The sequence below is a fragment of the Indicator indicator genome, chromosome 5 (assembly GCF_027791375.1).
Source record: "Indicator indicator isolate 239-I01 chromosome 5, UM_Iind_1.1, whole genome shotgun sequence".
NCBI lineage: Eukaryota > Metazoa > Chordata > Aves > Piciformes > Indicatoridae > Indicator > Indicator indicator.
Genome location: NC_072014.1, coordinates 23,381,677 through 23,401,402, shown reverse-complemented (window position 1 = coordinate 23,401,402; position 19,726 = coordinate 23,381,677). Strand labels below are relative to the sequence as shown.

General features: G+C 36.8%; 1 protein-coding gene across 1 annotated transcript in view; it reads right to left on the bottom strand.

The window, feature by feature from the left end:
• Window positions 1–13,291: 13,291 nt before the first annotated feature.
• The window catches only part of GRB14 (growth factor receptor bound protein 14), a 55,766-nt gene continuing 49,331 nt past the window's right edge, over window positions 13,292–19,726 (bottom strand). Inside the window, exons 10-14 of the mRNA XM_054381229.1 lie at window positions 19,026–19,142; window positions 18,863–18,920; window positions 18,687–18,774; window positions 14,900–14,993; window positions 13,292–13,438 (exon numbers count right to left, since the gene is read on the bottom strand). Coding sequence (XP_054237204.1) covers window positions 13,292–13,438; window positions 14,900–14,993; window positions 18,687–18,774; window positions 18,863–18,920; window positions 19,026–19,142 — 504 coding nt within the window. The remainder of the gene's footprint in view (window positions 13,439–14,899; window positions 14,994–18,686; window positions 18,775–18,862; window positions 18,921–19,025; window positions 19,143–19,726) is intronic.

The following is a 19,726-nucleotide window of genomic DNA, read 5'->3' as shown; positions in this document are numbered from 1 at the left end:
ATTATTTAGTTTTAGTTGTTTTTTTCCAGTGTTCCATTGAGCTTTCTTAGTCTCATACAGAACTAATCAGCCTATATTTCCACCTCTGGCAATCACTAGCAGTTTCCCAGGTGTTGGAATTTGGGGCAGAAGGTTTCACAGGAGAGAGGATACATCAAAATTATTCCTTGACCCAAAGGAAATTATAGTCTTCATCTAATCTGCATGGGCTTGTAGCTCCAAAGTAGTCAGAAATTGAAGAATGAAAGTAAGCTGACTGGAAAAGGAGGTTTAACAAGGAACTGTACATGTGTATGTAGTCTTGACTAGGCTATGAAATTAATACTGCAAGGTTTATGTTTTGTTAAACTGTCCTTAAGAAAAATGCCTGGTTATAGAAGCTATTTTATAACATGGGAGTCTTACTGCTACTGCTGCCACGGCAGAATCTGGAAAGATATGCTAGGATATGCTGCCATATGGTCTATTTGCTCAGCTGCCCAGCTCCATCTATTTTCTTTCCAATGTAAGAGCAGCTTGTGTTGCACTAAAACCCCCAAATCATTAAATGAAAGGCTATTCTTCTAGGTATAATGCATCATTTAAAAATTTGTTAGGCCAGATATAAATACCATTGTTTTCTTCTTTGACTAATAACTCCTTTACCTGGCATAAAACTAGAATGTGATTGCTTACCCAAAGACATAATCTGTTTTGCACTATAAAAAAAAAAAAAAATAAAGTCTTTATGCAATAATAGTCACAGCTGAAAGCCATTAAATGTACTAATAGCACACTGATAATTTGTTACACTGCTATTCACTGTTGATATGTGTATAGTACATGGGTTACACTTTAAAACATTTCCTGCTGTGTACCAGTAGTAAAACACTTGAACAAATTTTATGCAATTATTTTGAGTTTGCCATCTTAAAAACAGTTTAGCTATTGTTCAACAAAAAAACAACAAAAATGCACTTCCTTATCTGACTGCTGTGCATCATGCTGGCATGATTCTTTTCCATCTATCACTAGGATCAACACTAAGTAAATTGGCAGATAACTAGGTTACAAATTGGAAGACACATTAAATGTCAAGCACCTAGTTCTTTGGTACTTTCTTCCACAGGTTCACATACTCCTCCTCTCTACTGCCTCTGCAGAAAACTCTAACCTTGTTCAGTCAGCAGAGGAAAAATAAAAAACTCACACAAGTAAGAAATTTGGTCACTATATTTACTCCACATTTAATAGCTTGATATAATGCACAGACACTGGCCAATGCAGAAGTGTTTATGTCAAACTAACAATGTGTTACTGGTTGTAATGTGCATTGATTTCTTTCTCTTCTTCAGTACCAGAGGTGTTTATCCTCCTGTAGCATCACTAGAGTGCTTTCTCGGCCACAATTGTTTTTCCAAAACTGTCAGTTGTTCTTGTTGTGCCTTGCTACTGACTCTATCATAAAAACCTTGAAAAAAGAAAAAATTATAGGCAAGATTTTCTATTGGAAATCCATGGTGTAATCCTTACATGATTTCTGAAGTGTCTGTAGTAGAGAAAGTGCCAAAGCCACTACTCCTTGAAGGCTCACCTCTTTGGTTTTTACTATTTAAAGAATCTCCTAGGCATGAATCCTTTTCTTTGGATACATAAGGTGGTTTATTAATTTATCACATACAATTTTTTATTCACTCATATTGGAGGTTGTTTCCCTCCCTCTACTTATGCCAAAGCTACTCTGCAGAATACATTACAACACGTAAAACTGTTTCAGGAGTCAAATTCAAGACAAAGGAAAGTAGTAATGCCCTAGGACTGAGAGAGGACTGCTGCTGACACACTTGAGGTAGATATGAAACCTACTCTCACTCTTCTTCCTCATGCTCACAAATGACACAAACCTACATTGTCAAGGACATGAAAATCTGTTTGAGATTTCACTAATTAAAAATGAAAAAGTACTTTGCACCAACAGATTTTCCTTTACCAGATGGTTTCCACTAATATTCACTAATAAAAAGCCTGTTTGGAGAGCTTATGCTCAGTTACATTGGAAGAGGCCAGGAACAGCACAGCTATGTCAGCAATTAATTTCATTAGAAAGATTCTGTGTTATTTATGCCCAGGAACTCTGTAGATTTTACAACTTCCTTTACTTTGCGCAGATTTTATTTCTGCAGTACAACATATCTGACAGCCTTTCTGTAGAAAAACTGTATTTTGTAGCTGTTAAGACAAAGTTTTAAGTGGAATCTTATTAATATTAGAACAGGCATGTATTAATGTGAATCCTTCAGACTTCACCTCCTAGTTCTACCTTGGTCTTCCGTTTATTATCAAAGTAAACATACCATCTACCTAGCAAACATTGTGAACCACTTACACTATGACACAGTTCAGTCAACATATCAAAATCTTTACCATAAATACCATAATAAAACCTAGAAGCTATTTGCTAAATATGACAAAATACCAGTAATCAGATTGCACACGCATTCTAGATATGAAGAGCAGCCAAAAAAAAATCCTACTTATTCAAAAAGACACACACAAAAAAAGTTAGTTCTACACTTTGTTTCTTAATGTCCAAGAAGAATTCCAACCCAAGGTCTGATTCCTTGCTCAGATCTTCTCAATCACCTGATGACTTTATGCCACCTTCCCATCTTCTTTGTGATGGTATTTCTCATTAATTATCTTCATTTAGTATTATTGCAGTTTCTGAATACCATCTTATCTCCACCCACAGAGGAGACCAAGTGAATTGTTCTCCTTTCTCCCACACCAATAAGTAAACAATCCTAAGGTTCTGACCTGTTGTTTCTTGTTCCTGAGAGTCTGCATCCCCAGGTAGAATACTCAAGTCTCTCTGTACCAGTCACCCTTCTCCACGCTGGGTTAATATTAGGTCCCTACTTTACTGAAACCAATTTAAATGTGCATGTACCTTGAATGTACTCTAAAGGCAATGAAAGAAGAGTATGTCCAAGATCATCTTGTGCTCATGGTGACTTTGTTATGTGTCCAGATACAGTATAATAGAAGAAAACCTCTTCACCAAGACTAGTGCTGGAGCCACAAGATTTAAATCCATATCCCTACTCCTGGGAAAGAGCAATTCTCTGCAAGAATAACATACAGAGGTACAGACTATGGACAGGTCATTTTATTTCTTTAAAAAGGAAAAGAATGGCACTATCGAGCTTAGTTGATACTTTGAGTCATTACATAATGTGTGCATTTTTAAAAATAATCATCTGCATTATGAAGTTTGTGACATCATGAAAGATTCTTCTAAGTACTTTTTAAACTGTCCCAGTTATACATGTGAAAAGAAACTATAAAAATCAGAATGAAAGAACAATTCTTAAATTAGTACAAGGGCAGAGCAACAGCTTTTTTCAAAAATGGCTTTTATGCTGAACATGTTTGCAGTTTTCAAATTTATGGGTGTAGCTGTCAACATGTATAATCACTTTTAGAATATCGTCCTGGCTTAATGAGGTCTCCTGGAATGATTTCTTTTTATTAAAAGTTAACATGCTTACATATGTGATTTCCACCTTTCTACTTTTTTTTTTTTTTTTTTAATATCTACACTACTCTTTAGCAGAGAGATCACAGCAAAGTTTACTTTAAAACTTTACAGCACATTCAATTATTGCAATGTTTCAGTCAGGCAGCTTCAAATGAAACTTTCATGTAATGACTGTATAGATCCATATCTTCAGCATATGAAACCTAAGCCAGAAAAACCATGATATAATTGCATTTTAGCTAAAACTATGTCATCACCAAATGGTGGCATGTTACTAACTGGAAATAAGAGCTATAAAGTCAAACCACTTCACTACAAAGATGTTGTTACTGTAAGTCTGATTTTTTTTTTTTGTCCGTACAACCTAGTATAGCAAAATTTCTCCATCACCACATTTCTTTGTGAGGAGTCTGCATAATATCAAATATATTTTTCTCCTATTGTTACAGATTTGAAAGAATCCTGAAGAGAATAATATGTGAATTGATCCACTCAGTATCACGTGTTCTGTACTAGATTCAGCAACTGCAGATACAGAACCAGTGCTACTTCCAGATGACATAAACTTGCTAAAGAACTGCAAACCAGCAATGCTCTTTATATAGCAAAGAGAGTATTTTCTTCTTTTCTACAGAGTAAATTAAAAGAAGATAAATAACTGACCAAAAACAAACAAAAAAAATCAAAGAGAAATATATTAATTTCTGCTCACAAACAAACAAACAAAAGTAATCTAGAAAGAATTATATATACAAGGGAAAGAGAAGCTGAACACCTAGAAAAATGTCAATAGTTATTGTTCTTACAGCTCTTTGAATCAACAGCTCCTATGATGGCAAAAGTGTTCATTTCCAGCGTTTCTAAATTCAGAGTGATATGTCCTTATTTCAAGTGGAAGTAGGAACAGAAGTGGAACATACATTTCTGCAGACACAGGAAGATTTCACTTCATCACAAGACAACCTAGAATTCATTTTTTTTGCAAACCCCTGTAATCTTAGGCAGAGAGACAACACAATTCAGCTGTACTTCTTCACTATGAGGAGTATACTGCTGACACTCTTTGAATCAGCATGTTAGTTTTATTTCTAGCAAAGAAATAGAAATAATTAGATCATTCCCATATTTCTTTCTTAGTTCCTGAATGTACACAGCTGAGGAAGGAGGAACTTGGTTTTTTGAAATATCATACATCTTACACTTTCACAAGGCCAAGGCCACTTAAAATATAGATTCCTACTGCAAATCCTTTATTGTAATGAGGGTGTTTGTTTTTTTCTGGTTGGGTTTTTGGTGCTTTTTTTTGTTAAACACAATATAGAACAGTAAAGGCATTATCAATGTACAAGTACTAAAGAGGAAAAACAGTCTTAATTCTTAGTGCAACTTCATATACTGCTTTTTGTTTACCTCAGAAATAGAGATGGATATTGTTCAGTGACAGCAAATCCAGGGACCACAGTACATCATTAAATATAATATCACCTAGAATTTCTACTTCAGCACCAATTGAAATATCACCTTATTACACTTTGTGAATTTCCACAAGCCCTCTAAATTATTTCTGACATCTTTGACTCTGATCCTGCCAACACTTTCGTATATTATCTTAAACACACAGAAATCCATAGCATTATGTATATCACACAAATAAGCACATGTGTAATTAGAGAAATGAGGATGTTATTCGTTGTCCAGTACAGAACCAAAGCCCTTCAGATGTGGTATGTACAGGTTAGAAGAAAATCACTCCAGTAGCATATCTATTGTTGTTTCAAGTGTTTGTATCTCTTTTAAAATTCCTTCCTTACCCTTCCACCCTCCTACACATATCACCTCCTTTACATTCTCCTTAAATGCCTAAAAATAACTAACTATGCATATGGTCTGAGCACCACAGCCCTATACTATGTAACTGGGGAGAAAGTATTTTAGTTTACATAGCTGACCTCACATCCATCATGAGAGATTTTTCCACGAGTTATCTCCCAGAACTTAAATATTTAGCATAAGCTATAGATTTGGCAATTGCAGAGATCCACACAATTCAACAGAAGAAAGAGTTCTGTTTTTAAAAAATACAACAAACTACAAATAAAAAAAACCCAAACAAGCCAACCTGTGAAAACTTTATGTGCTTTTGCTCCCACCTCCGTCCTCCTGCATTGTAAAAAGATTCAAAGTATATATATATCCTTTCTCCAAGTTTAAGACTTTTTCTTCACATGAAGTTTTCACTGACAGGCCTTTGACACGGTCCCCCACAACATCCTACTCACCCAGCTGGAGACACACAGATTTGATGGGTGACCTGTTCAGTGGATAAGGAACTGGCTGGCTAGTCGCATCCAGAGGGTAGTGGTCAATGGCTTGAAGTCCAGATGGAGACTGGTGACAAATGATATCCCTTAGGGGTCTGTAGTGTGACCAGTACTGTTAAATACTTTTATCAATGACACAAACAGTGGGATCGAGTGGTGCTGTTGGTATGCTAAAGCAGGACAAGCAGGAGAAGTAGGCCCAGGTGAATCTCATGACTGGGTCAAATAAGACCCAGTACAAACTTCTGCACCTGAGTCAGAACAATCCTCATTATCAATACAGGCTGGAGAATGAGGTGATAGAAAGCAGCTGTGCAGAAAAGGATTTGGGAGTTCTGGTGGATAAGAAGCTGGACAGGAGCCAATGATATGCCCTTACAACCCAGAAGGCCAATTGCATGCTAGGCTGCATCAAAAGAAGCATGGCCAGCAGATCGAGAGAGGTGATTCTGCCACTTTGCTCTGCTGACACCTCACCTGGAATACTGTGTCCACTCTGGACCCCTTAATGCAAGGATGGGGACTTGATAGAGTGGTTCCAGAGCAGGACCATGAAAATGACTGGGGGGGCTGGAACATCACTCTTATGAGGACAGGCTGAGGGAGCTGGGGCTGTTCAGCCTGGAGAAGAGAAGGCTCTTGGGTGACCTAAAAGAAGCCTTCCAGTACCTGAAGGAGCCCTATCTCCTTCTGACTGGACAGGGACTGTATGCAAAGGCCTGTAGTAATAGGACAAAAATCAATGGTTTTAAATTAGAGGAGATTTAGGTTGGATGTTAGGAACAAGTTCTTTTCCATGAGGGTGGTGGAATGCTAGAACAGGTTTCCCAGGGAGATAATAGAGGCCCCAGCCCCGGAGATGTTCAAGGGCAGGCTCAAGGCTCTGGGCAACCTGATCTAGTGGAGGATGTCTGTACCATCTGCAGGGGGGTTGGACTAGATGATCTTTGGAGGTCCCTTCCAGCCCAACCATTCTATGATCTCCCAGAGAACTAGAAAAATCCTTCTGGGACTATATTCATCTCATAAAATTTTGATGTCAGAGCCTAATTTCACACTAGAATAGAGTTGCACCTGCTATTTTGGATAAAGAACTATTTTTTCTTAAGACTTGTTCCCCACAGTGAGATCCTAGCTGTCCAAGTTCAGTGGTGATGGCAATACAAACACCTTCCCTGAGTCTCACTTTAGCAAAGACTATGCTTCATTTCTTTCCTGTACTGCGGCCAGGGCTGGAAACAAGCACTGCACTTCACATAAGCAAAGCCAAAAGAAAACTACACAGAGCTCAACAACTATACAACAACCTTCCCTTATGCTTTCTCCTCCCCACCTCTTAGAAAATAAACAGTTTCAATCACTATTCATCCTGACCTCAACTTAACACATAGCATGCATCCTCCAAATACACACCTACTACTCAGATCCAGTGCACATGTATTTATTAAGGGCAACTCATTAACTCTGACATTCTCCAGCTGGTGGGACTCATCAATCTCATCTGACAGGTAACTCCTTTTCCAGGAGGAAAAGAGCTCAGTAGCAGCTCCTGGGCTGCCTGTGTCTGCTTTTGCACAGGGGCCCAAGGGGAAGCTGGGGCAGGCCCTCACCTTCCTTCAGGACTCATCCACAGCAGCTCACTCCCATGGGGTGCCTGGGACCATTGGCAGTGGTCTTTGGTAGTACTGTACCAGGCAGGCCAGAGACAGAGCTGGAAGGAGAAGGACCAGAAAAGTGAGCTCCAGCTCTCCCTGCTGCAGAGTGCAGAGCCTAAGGAGTGCTGCCTACCATATGTCCTACCTGCCTTGAAGGGCACTGGTGCAGAGGGATAGCAGCACACAGCTCACCTTGAAGCCTCCCCTACACCTCTGCCCAGTTCCAGCACCCAGTGTGTAGCCAGGTCTTGTCACCTCCCATACCCTTTCACAGAGGCATCACCTAACACATCATGTGCCCACATATGAGCAGATGCCAAAAGCTGAGCCAGCCACCAGTGCTGGCAAGTGCCAGCAATGTCAGCTCCCTCTGCACCACAGCTGATACCTCCTGCCTCTGATCTCCAGGCCACTTCTGTGCTGTCGTGAGCATTTCCTTCTGTCAGGGAAGTGGAAAGAAAAAGACAAGACCCAGAGCTGCCTCTTTGCTACAGCTACTCCCTTAATGGGTACTAAAGTAATTCACGTTCTTTCCCCCACTGGAGGGGAAGCAGGATGGGAGGGAGGGTGCAGGGCTGGTGGGTAGGGCAAGCTCACCTCCTCCGGAGCCAGTCCTGCAGGCTCAACAGCAGCAGGCTGCTCACCCTGAGCTCCAGAGGGTCCCACCTGCTCCCAACTTCAGGTCTGCTTAACTGCTGCCTTGGGCATAGCTGTGAAGACATGGCTTTTCTCACACCCACATCACATGGAGACAGTCCCAGAAAACTCATGTAGGGCACAGTCTTGCCTTCTAAAACTTGTCCAGCAGTTCTCTGGTGGTATTAATGTACCTGAGTGGTTCCATGGAAACCCTGGGGTGACACACGCCTAAAATCTAGCATATGCTTAAATGTTGTTCAAATTACACCTTGATATGATTTAGTTTTTAACTTAGTATAGGGGAATCACCTGTATTATCAGCATTAATCACATAAAGCTCTGTTCTGAAAATATGACTCACTAGTGGATAGAGTTTTTCCAAATTGCTTAAAAGATTAATAAAATAATCAACTTAGCAGACAGGGAAAAAACCACAAACTATTCCTGTAAGGAAATCACTTTATTGCCTATACATGTGAATGAGCTGGTTTAATGCTCAGGTTCACTGCCTCCTCTGCATTTATCTCTTCCCTTTTATGTCCTACTCTGATTTAAAAAAAAAAAAAAAAAAAAAAAAAAAGGACTTTCAGGCTTTTTTAAAATTAATTATACAAATCATTAGTATTAAAAAGGTAATATAATGGTTTCAAGAACAAGCTTCACAGACTATCTGCATATTTAATCATCTCTGGTAATAAATTTTTAATCACTCATTGAGTTCAGGTTCTTGTCTTGAAGCTTAACTTGATAACAAACCTAGCAACTGGTAGAACTAATTGGTACAGAGTAAGTGAATAATTTATAAGAGGAAAAAGCACTGGGTTTTCTGGAGGTGTGCAGAGACCACAAGTCACAGATATTTCTGGGAGGAAGCAGGAAAACAGCAGCTGATTACAGGAATTTCATGATACACTGCTGACATCCAGAGGCCAACAGTCAATACTGTTCACATGTGTACCAGGATGTAAAGCCAGATTCATTAAGTTTTAAATATTCATGCATTTCATTAAAGTTAACATTAATTGCACTACCATACACATTGATTATGCATAGACCATAGTGTTTAACCTCTGAAAGCTTGCAAGTATATTCAAGTAATGGGGTATGTCCCATCTTCCATGGTTTCAGTGAAAACTTCATTTACAAAGCTGAAATTAGAAATCAGAAATTACAGTACTAAGGAATGGTAGTTTGAAATAACAGAACAGTAATAAAAATAATTATTTTACTAAACAAACAGGAACGCTGATGTAAGCTGTATTTTTCTAAGCTGTATTTTTCTAAACTAAAGGTAACAGAAATTATGTATAAGATTTATTACTAACAAATGCTAGACTGATTTGCAAGCTACATCTATTAAACAGGTTTAAACAGTAGAAACTAACTGATGGCTGAGTGATTGTTATTTACATGAAGATGAGTAGCTTTCAAACAACGTAACAAGAACAACGACAAAAAAGCTATTCTCTTAAAATAAGCTGATTTGTGTTTTAAAATAAGACACCCCAAACCCACTTACACTGCAGAATAATTCAACCCCCAGGGAAGCACAAAATGCTTAAAACCAGGATGTAACAGACAACATTTGACAGAAGTTCAATTATCCTTGAAAGATCCCACTTGTATTTAGTTACATACGTAAATCCTCTTTTATTTAATGGGTTAAAGCTCTCTTTCAAAACATTTAGTTTGATGAACTGAAGACTTGCTACATTTCAAAAAATTCATTAAGTGACTTAATAAGATTGTTAAGTAAAAAGACTCAGAAGTTTAAAAATGCCATTTAAGGCTGCCCATGTAACCTTAATTCTGGTCGTGTATGTATATGCATTACGAAACACCAATGAATTAACTTTTAATCTTCTTTGAGCCAAGAAGATTTTAAGATTGGAAACTAAGGCACAAAGGGCATGCCAACAAATACAATGCTGAGCTTTAGAGCAATCTCTGAAATAGCTCACATCTTGCAGAGTATACCCCTGCGGGGCTAATTACCCCAGATAGAAAGCTAGGCTTGTACAGCTATACTGCTTCTGGTATTTCTGCATGGCAATCTCAAGTTTTCTCCTCCTGGTGCTGTACTGCACACATACACTCACAGACAGAGATGACGTTAAGTCTGAGGAAAGTATAAAGCGTTTTTCAAATACCATGCTTCAAACCTAGTTGCTTTGACACTTTCCATCAGGAAGTTTAAGACTCTAGATTCTGACTTTCCCAAAGGTAAAAATATATCACTTCCTTATGTATGTAATAAAAAAGCCCTCTATATGAATAATACAGATTTTAATTGCAGTATTTTAAAAAATCTGTCCTTAAATGCTCTATGAGGTACATATAAAACTGTCCATATTTTGTAGAGAAGAAAATAATTGGAGACAGATAGACTGACTTGCCCAAAATAGCACTTACTTCTCCCTGAGCTGTTAACAACTCTTGATTAGCCAATTTTCTTTGAGAAGGTGGGCACCAAAGTGTAGTATTCCCAATTAGAAGCCACAGTTCTGTTTAATTCTCTTTAAATAGCATTAATTACACCCCTAAAGAACTTTACAGGTGGTATCACAAAAATACTTGCCATTTTTCTGACAAGAAAATATTGGTTACTACCAATCATCTTGCAAGTCGTACATCAAGCACTTGTATCACTTAGCATGTTCCTCAGTAATATTCAAACAAGGAGGAGGCCTGGTAAGTCATTCAAACACCAAATCAGAATTAGTTAGTTTCATTGGCTTCAGTTTTACAGTATAGTCATGAGCAATCACAGAGTTCAGGAAATGGATGCTCAACCATACAAAAAAAAAAAAATTGTATTCTCAGCAAGATTTCTCTTTAGATTTTAATTAAGAAAGATATCAAAATGAAGGAAGCAACAATTTACAGAGTAAAAATGTGTTGAATACTTGCCAGTTAAAAACATGTAAATGCACAAAAAGCATGCTCAGTAGGCAGTACTTTGTTTTACTTGGGGTTTTTTTGATGTTACTGTGTGGGGCATTTTTTCAATTTCACTTGCGAAAAAAACCTGAAAAAGCCAGCAAAATTTCTTGATCATTGATATCTCTCTACCATATGACATAATCCCCACCTTCTCTTTTCTTCTCTGATAGGTCAAAGGTGACAGGTACTCTCTCACTGCACAGTTAGCTTCTCTCAAGCACACTAGCAAATACATAAATACAAATCAAATTACGGCAAAGCTTTCACATGTCCAAGTAGAAATGTACTACAGTAGACAATTACTTTTGTCAGAAGATGGTCAAAAAAACTGGGATGCAGACCAGAATGTTTCTCCTTATTCTATACCAGTCTCTGAAATAATACTAGGTCTGATAAGTAATGATATTATTAAATTTGAAGAGCTTTTAATTAAAACCATATTTTTGTAATTACAATTTGAAATTATATTTGAGATTTTAGAGTTAAATTTATTAGACTATGAAGATTTTTACAAGGCATTCCTACTGTAATGAGCTTACACACCACATATGTTGCTTCTTTGGTACATGTTATGAAGAGCTGGTTTTTAAATGAGCTTTATAAACTGTATTTGCATACCAGAGGAAAAGGTCAGTGTTCTGAGGATGAAGCCAGTAAATTAAGTATCACAGTATTATGTTATTACGATTGCCTTCCACAGACACACAATAAGAAAAGCAGAGGCTATAGTTACCATGCTATCTCAGCGCTTTCATCTACATGACCTTCTCTGCTCACATACACTAGTGATGCTGTCTTGGGTCCATCTTACCCCATCCCTTGCCCAGGTATCCTTGACGTTCTCTCCCCACCAACTCGTACAGCAAAACAGCTGGTATGTCTGACAGTCACATCAAAGCAAGCCCAAGGAGGGAGGGGCCATATTCAGTAAGATGGCTTATCCCAATGCACTAAATTACAGTCCAGCCTTTACTCCAAGTAAGGATATCCAAGGCCACATCCTGAACCGTCATAACAGGATCAAATCTATTGGACAGCAAAGCATCAGGACAGGGATGCCGCTCTGCATCCAAGCACCATTCCGCTCCAGTTTTTGTTCAAGGATGCGACAGTATCATTTCTCTTTCAAAAACACAGACACCAAAAGCAATTCTAATGCTATGGTCACAGTTTCTCTTGGTCTACTGCAACAGTTCTTTTTGGCTGGAGTGTTAGATGTTTGGTAATCTCTAAAGACTGGTGACTACACTGACATTTTTATTCTGTGATAAATAAGCTAGGAATTGACTGCAAATACACTCTTTACCAGGTTTTCAGCGATAAGTAAAGCTTACTATATTTACCTTTCTTTGGAAGTATTGTAAATATTGTAATATTATCTTTATTTTTAAGGGTAATTGAAGTTGACTCCCTTCCCAACTCTGCCACAAGCCACAATACTTAACAGGTCTCTTTCTTCCTCTGCTTTAAGAGACTGTAGACACTAAACCATGTTATGCACATGATACTTTATGTATGTTTATACATATAACATCCAAGTGACACGCTAGCTCTGTATAAAGATGTAAATTTAGTCATTAGAGAAAAAAATCCTGTAAAATATTACAACAGTATTAGCATAATTCAATAAAACTCATCAGTTATAAGCAATTTTAATGATTTTTCACTTTTTATATATGATAATCCTCAAAGTAGCATTCAAAAATATAGTGCAAAATATTTGTTCATTTTATTTACAAGTAAAATGTGCAGTTCAGCCTCTTATCCTCACCACAGTAAATACTATTATTCTATGTAATGAATAGATATGAGAAACATTTGAAGAGACAAAAAGTTTTGTAAAACTACGAACAAAGATTGCCGCTTCAGGTATATTTTTGTGGAGTTCCACAATTACTAATGTTTTTATTCTTAGTTGGAAAAAAAAAAAAGGGGGGGGGGTGGGGGCGAGGGTGGAAAAAATAAGTCCAAGACAACACTAAAGAATTACAACGTGAAGAATGTGGGTTTTTTTAAACCATGAAGTTAATTAAGTTTGCAATCACAAAGCAAAGTTCTGATCTATATAGAATATAATTTCTGTTTTTGCAGCTTATACACAGAATCTTTACAATTTAATGCTTTTTTAACTTCTTACTATACAAATTGCTTTTACAGGAAAAAAAGTATTCCACTATCTTCTTTTCCCTCTGATGAGACGACAAATGCTGCAGTTAAAAAGCAATTCGCGCACAATAATGTTTTAACTTGCAAGGTAATACTCCTCTATTAAGTTGGTAGAATTCCACTAGCTGAATGAGATCAGTAAATCTGGTGTGACCATCATCAAGGGTATAGAACAGCTTCCCATCATCTTCCAACTGTAAAAATGGAAAAACAGGATAAAATAAAATCCCATTTGGCTATGGTATTTTATTCCAATTTAAATACTTGTTTGGTATGCCTACATTTGAGCAACTAACAGTTTCTACGTTGATGTTCTCTCTCTGGATTAAACTGATTTCATTACAGTTTGTTTTGTTTTGTTTGCTTGTTTTTTCCTCCCTGGTAATTAACACATGATAAATTGCTTTACTTTAAAAACAATTAAAAAATCATATAGCATTTGTTACAAGTTCAGAAGGTTTTTTTAAACCACACAACAGTTATCTCAAAGTAAATACAAAAGTGTCCACAGTCACTAGCATTACAGAGTTCTTACATCTGGGATTCCGATCACTTTTAGATGCACTCCTCCACTGTTTATACCCAAACACAATTAAAATCCTGGGCAATTCCAACTAACACTGTTTCAGTCCTTTCCTCCTCCCAAATGTTTGTTTTCTTCAACAGGAACTTTTTTAGGGGAGGCTATCAGCTACAAGCCCTAGGTAAGGCCTACAGAAATTTGTCAACTATCATAGGGGATCACCAGAAATAAAAAAAAAATGCCACTATGCTCATTTCTACTGAGAAACAGCAGAATCTCCTAGAAACTTCAGCAGAAAGAAGCATGAAAGCTAGAGTACTATGTGGTCTGCAGGAAAGTTTGTTGTGAGGATAAAAGAAAAAAATATAGTTCTGCTCAGTTATATCAGGCATCTGTGCCTAAACCACATAATACTGAAGTTTCTCATCTCAGCAAAACAGCCTGTAAAGAAAACAGCCATCTCTGGGGAGAGTAACAGGGAAAGATGGCCATTCTGGCAGAAGCGCTGCATGATACCTTCTGTGAAAAATAACGGAAGGATGATTTCAGTTCAGGAAATTTCAGTTTACCTATAAGTAACTAGAATAAATATTTTTTTTTAAATAAAATTTTCCTCTTGAAGAAGACAAAAACGTGAATATACCACAATAAAATGAATCAAGAATAGAGGTCAGCAAAAACAGTTTGACAACTAATACCGAGAGAAACCCTCCTGAATATGAGTCAGTGAGATACACACACACACAATGTAGACAGTTCACCTAAACAGATGTCTAAATAGAAATTGTGCAGATATTGAAAATGAAAAGGCAATATGACATTTATTAACATGTGATTTTCATGCCATCAAGGTTTGCTTCTATTTAATTCAAATAGATTTGTCCATTTTTTTCAAGACACTCTTTAGGATTTTGTAATATTAGTCAAACTTTACAACAAATCAAACAGCAGAGCTCAAAAATGTTCAACACCACTCAGTAATACTAATTCTTTTTAGTGATACAGGTATTAATGTTTGCATCTTCCATATAGCAGCAGAAGGGGAAAAAACCAACAAATCGATCAATATTCTGTCACAATTATTCAATTGTTTTGTCTTACAACATATGTACAAACTGAAAAATTTACTTACTGGTACAATTTGAAAATGCTTTATTTTTAATCCATGACTCAATGACAAAACAAATGTTTTGGGATTACTTTGGCTATCACGTACCAGGAATACCCTGAAAGAGATTGAAAATTTTCCCAGTAAGATCTCTCTGGAAAGCCTTTTTTAAACATCCAGTTAAAACTGTCGTAAATTAATTACAGCAAATATTACTGAAAAAGCAAAACCAATATTAATTACGTAAGTTATGCTTTTAATCAGTATTGCTTTGCAAATGTGTCACTGGAAATACTTTTTCTGAAATTCTTCTTCACCTTGTCTATTATGTGAAAAATATGCATTCTCAGAACAAATGACACTGTAGGTGTCAGTTTTTACACTGCATGGAATTACAACACATCTCTTTAGACAGAAAAGCACTGTCAGAGTTTGTGCTTTGAACAAAGTTTTTCTTTGGACCCCAACAGTTACATAAATTGCAAACAAGCATTCAAAAGGTAGTTCAATGGGAAGTTTACAGAAAAGGTAATGCAAGACATACCAGAATGATTTTCACATCTGGCCAGCATTCATAAATGCACACTTTACTTCTGCACATTGGCAACATTGCCACTGAGAGAGAGATACACTCTGCTCGCTTTATGGCGTCATTATTCAAATCGCAGCACTCTCAGTGGCTAACAACATCACTACAACTAATTCACTGATAACTTACTCCGGCCAAGTTACCAACAGACATAATTTTGCCATAACCCTGGTAGAATAATTTGGTACAATTAAAGGATGATTAGAGACAGATTTCATTGAACCACTGGGTTTGGAATATCAGCAGAGAACAGATTGGAGGACAAAGGGCAGGTTTGTAGTGGAGAGAGTGTGATTGGTTTGTGCTGTGCAGGTCTGAAACAGAAACAGCTAACTAGTAAGCCAGGAAAGGAAATAGACAGACATTGGTAAGCATGTTCCTCTTCCAGGATACAAAAGAAATAGGCAAGATGAACTTGCAAGTACCAACAAAGTGAGCACTAGTGCCCACCTACTTTTGCCCAAGCACATGACAGGAATGAGAACAAAACTACTACATGAAAAGAAAAGATTTCAGGAGAACAAAGCAAGGGCTTACAGTGGATTTCCACTAATTGAATGGATACAAACTACTAATTTCTTCCTCAAAGTCAACATGGAATGATGGAATTTGGAGCCTGTAACCATTAACATTCGTTTAAATTCCAAATCCAGTCTAATTCGGAGCTCTGATATAAATTCAATTATGTGCCAATCCAGCGTACAGCTAGTAAACGCGTGGCAAGTAAAACGACATCAACTTCTCAACATTCAGGCTCTCCTAACAAGCTCTCTCTCACCACCTAGTGGCCTTTCACCCTCTCCAGGACATAAATGAGTTTTTTTCAGAGTACAGATAGATCCTCTGAATAAACTTAAATGTTGTGTATGTTTGTCCTTAATGAGTAGCATTCTATTTTATTCAGGAAAAAATGACACTATAATAATGTGTCTCTTTGCAGATATCTAAAATAAAGTCTCTGCACCCAAATACTGGGATCCACATCGAACAATACACAAAGTGAACATATTGAGTAGGAAAGAAAATACAGGTTGATTAGGATTTATGTTGCCATTCATCACTTCTTTTGACGTCCATTTACTTAGTTGTTTCCTTAACAGCTAACATAAGCAATATTTGTTCTCCTTCACATAAAAAAGACCTTTACTCTTTTCTAATCTTATCATGATAGACTTCCTTCAATTGTCAAAGAACCTTTAAAAACTTTATTACGAAAAAAGGGTTGCAGCTTATAGAATCTTAGAAATGTTGCTGGAAGGGACCTTTTTAGACATGCTGCATTACTCCAAACAACTGCTACTTCATAAAATTATAAGGAATTCTCTGAATGACTAATTGCATTTTGTCATGAGCCTTTTGGTAATAACATTCATCAATCTGATGCCAATCACTTTGCAATCCTGTTAACCATTTATCACTGAAAAGTCTTCAAATGTCCTTTAGGGACTGAAGTATGAAATCGATAACGCTGCCACATAAACTTCCTGACAAAAGCTGGTTTTATGCCAGAACAGTAGATCCAAAAACTTTATTCTTTCATAACTCACCTTAAGATTGTAGCTCTCCCCAATTTTATTATTGGGTTATCTAAATACTGAGACTAACGTATATCCTTTACATAACAGTCCCTTTATCTTCTAGAAACCATTATGAACAACATAGTGTACATGGCATAGTTATTGGTATATCTGTCATATATGCAGGAGATCTCCCTGCTTGGGATCACCTTGAAAGGATCAATATGGATTATTTTCTCTGTCCCCATCCCCAGAAACGAAAATCTTCTTATTCTCATGAAAAAACTTCTGTATTTTGCGTGCTAATTAATTCTTTCAGCCTGTCACAAAGTACAGCATTTGTCACATGCTGTAACGTATTCCTGACTTCATTGTAACCTTAAACACAGATCTGATGACATCTGAGCACTCATACCACCAATTCCAGACAGTTGATTCAAGAGTATCACACTCACCAAAATCATAATGCTTATCTGTAAACAGATCCAAGAATACAACATAAACAACACTGTACTAAACCAACGTTATCAAGGTGTTCACTTCCTCATCTCAAACACTATTGCTCCTGACTTGCCAAATCTACTGGATTTCAGTTAACAGTATGTGTTCCATACACTGGAAAATTCATCAGCCCTAGAATGATGTACTGCTCAGAAATTCATGTTGGATTCAACCCCATGTCCTGTTATTCTCATGTAACAAATCCAAAACTAACACAGTTTACAGAAGCCGTTTCAGGATGATTAGCCAGTCTTAAAGCAAGACCTCTGAAATTAAAAACAAAACAAAGCCAACAAAAAACCAAGGAGCCCAACTGGCTATCCTTGCTGAGTATGACTATTTTTGTCTCCCTTTCCTTCCACCACTTAATTTTTGTCCTAGAGTCTTCTCTGCAGATATAGAAAACAGTATTACAACTGTTATTACCTTGAACTGAAAGAATTTAACCAAGTAATTTGATGTCACACATACTTAACTGGAAACAGATTCAGAGAAATTAGACTGTTACGGAATTACTCAGTGAATGAACAAAGGAGGCCCAACTTTACATCTAATACAGCAGTAAGAATAAAAAAAAAAAAAACCAACACAAAAAAAAAAAAAAAAAAAAACCAACGACAAACCCACCAAACCCAAAACATAAATTAAACCCAGGAGGATTCGAACATAAAATATCGACTGGCTTTGTAATTTTTAAAAATTAGTATTTAAATTAGAGAAAAACAGGAGTCTTGTCCTAATATTTATTGTTTACCATTAAGGAATAATGAAATTTTTAGTCATTTCAGGAGGAAAAGCATACTTTTTTCAATGACTGTCCCTGCACAGTTTATCTTAGAATACCGTTTTCAGGCTTTCTTTCATTCTTTCAGCTCTAATAAGAGATATAAAAGACACCAGCGCCAAAGTTGACAGTTCCCAGAGAATATTGTACAAATACAGAGCTCAAGTGCCTGGCTCTGCACGGACATAAGTAATCTGTCAGTGACAGAATCAAAGTGTTAGATCACTGCTTTATTGCTTCCAAACGATATAAAATAGAAACCAATTGATCCCCAGACAGCACTATATAAAAGATTTTTTATTTCTATTAGGTAAGTGCAAAACCTTCCTTCCTCCATCTCTCCCCCATAAGACTTACACGAAAATAGTAGCTATTGACTAGAAATACATCTCAAAAGAGTTACATAAAGAATTAACTTACCCATCTACAAGTCCATGCTGCAAAATAAGTCTCTGAGCCTCCTCTCTAGAAATTTTGTGATGAAACCATGACTGAGATCTGTGTATAGCTGTAGAAGCAAAGAACATTAAAAACGTTTTGCCTTTATTGAAAGAATCAGCTACTGCATTTCTGTAGCAATGATTTAATACACTTACCCATGTTAGACATGGCAACAGGACTACCATGTGAGTTGAGTCGTAGACACCCTCGTCTCTGTATGAGAGAGAAGTAAAAACATGATTTCAAAGCTTTTTTGTTTAAAAAAGTAAATGAACAAAAATCAGGAAATACTGCTCATAAACAAAAAGGTGTTTATACCCGCCATGCTAATCCTTCTTCAACTGCAACTGAAAGGGCTTCTGTTGGATTTTCTATAATTCTGCTTCTGTGCCCTGAGAAATCCATTGCTACTAAAGAATTTTCTGAAATGCTTCTCTGCAACAAAGAAAAATAAATTTAGTTTGTGCATCTCTTAAAAGATCCATAATTTGAAAGTGAGCTCCTGGGAAAACATTGTTTTGTAAGTGGCATTTCAAGTATCTGCAGTGTGCCCCATCAAACTCATTTTACCTTTCAGTATGCTGCTGTACAGCTCGATTTTACAGGCTGGCAGGACATTTTGCATTACTGTAATGGATGATAAACGCATTGCTTTGCTATAAATTCTATTTATATTTTTAACTATAACTAGCCCTTTGCATGTCAAAACAAGTCAGGAAACTGTTATTAAGCCGCCCAAGTTACAGAGAAAAAAAAGTAGATAAAATACAAAATTCTTATAAATAGCCATCAAATTAACAAAGATTTGACATATTTTGTTATAAATATGTCATAAATGTATATAAACATTCACTCACAGTTTACTGGATTTAAGCACTAAAACCAGATATTTCTATGGAGTTTAACTTCTATTTTAATACCTCCTTCTAACTTGTATCACAGAATAAAAAACTGTATGATCTGTTATAAAAAACATTTGGGTCTTTTTCTTCCAGTGAAGATCAAGTTTGCAACAATAG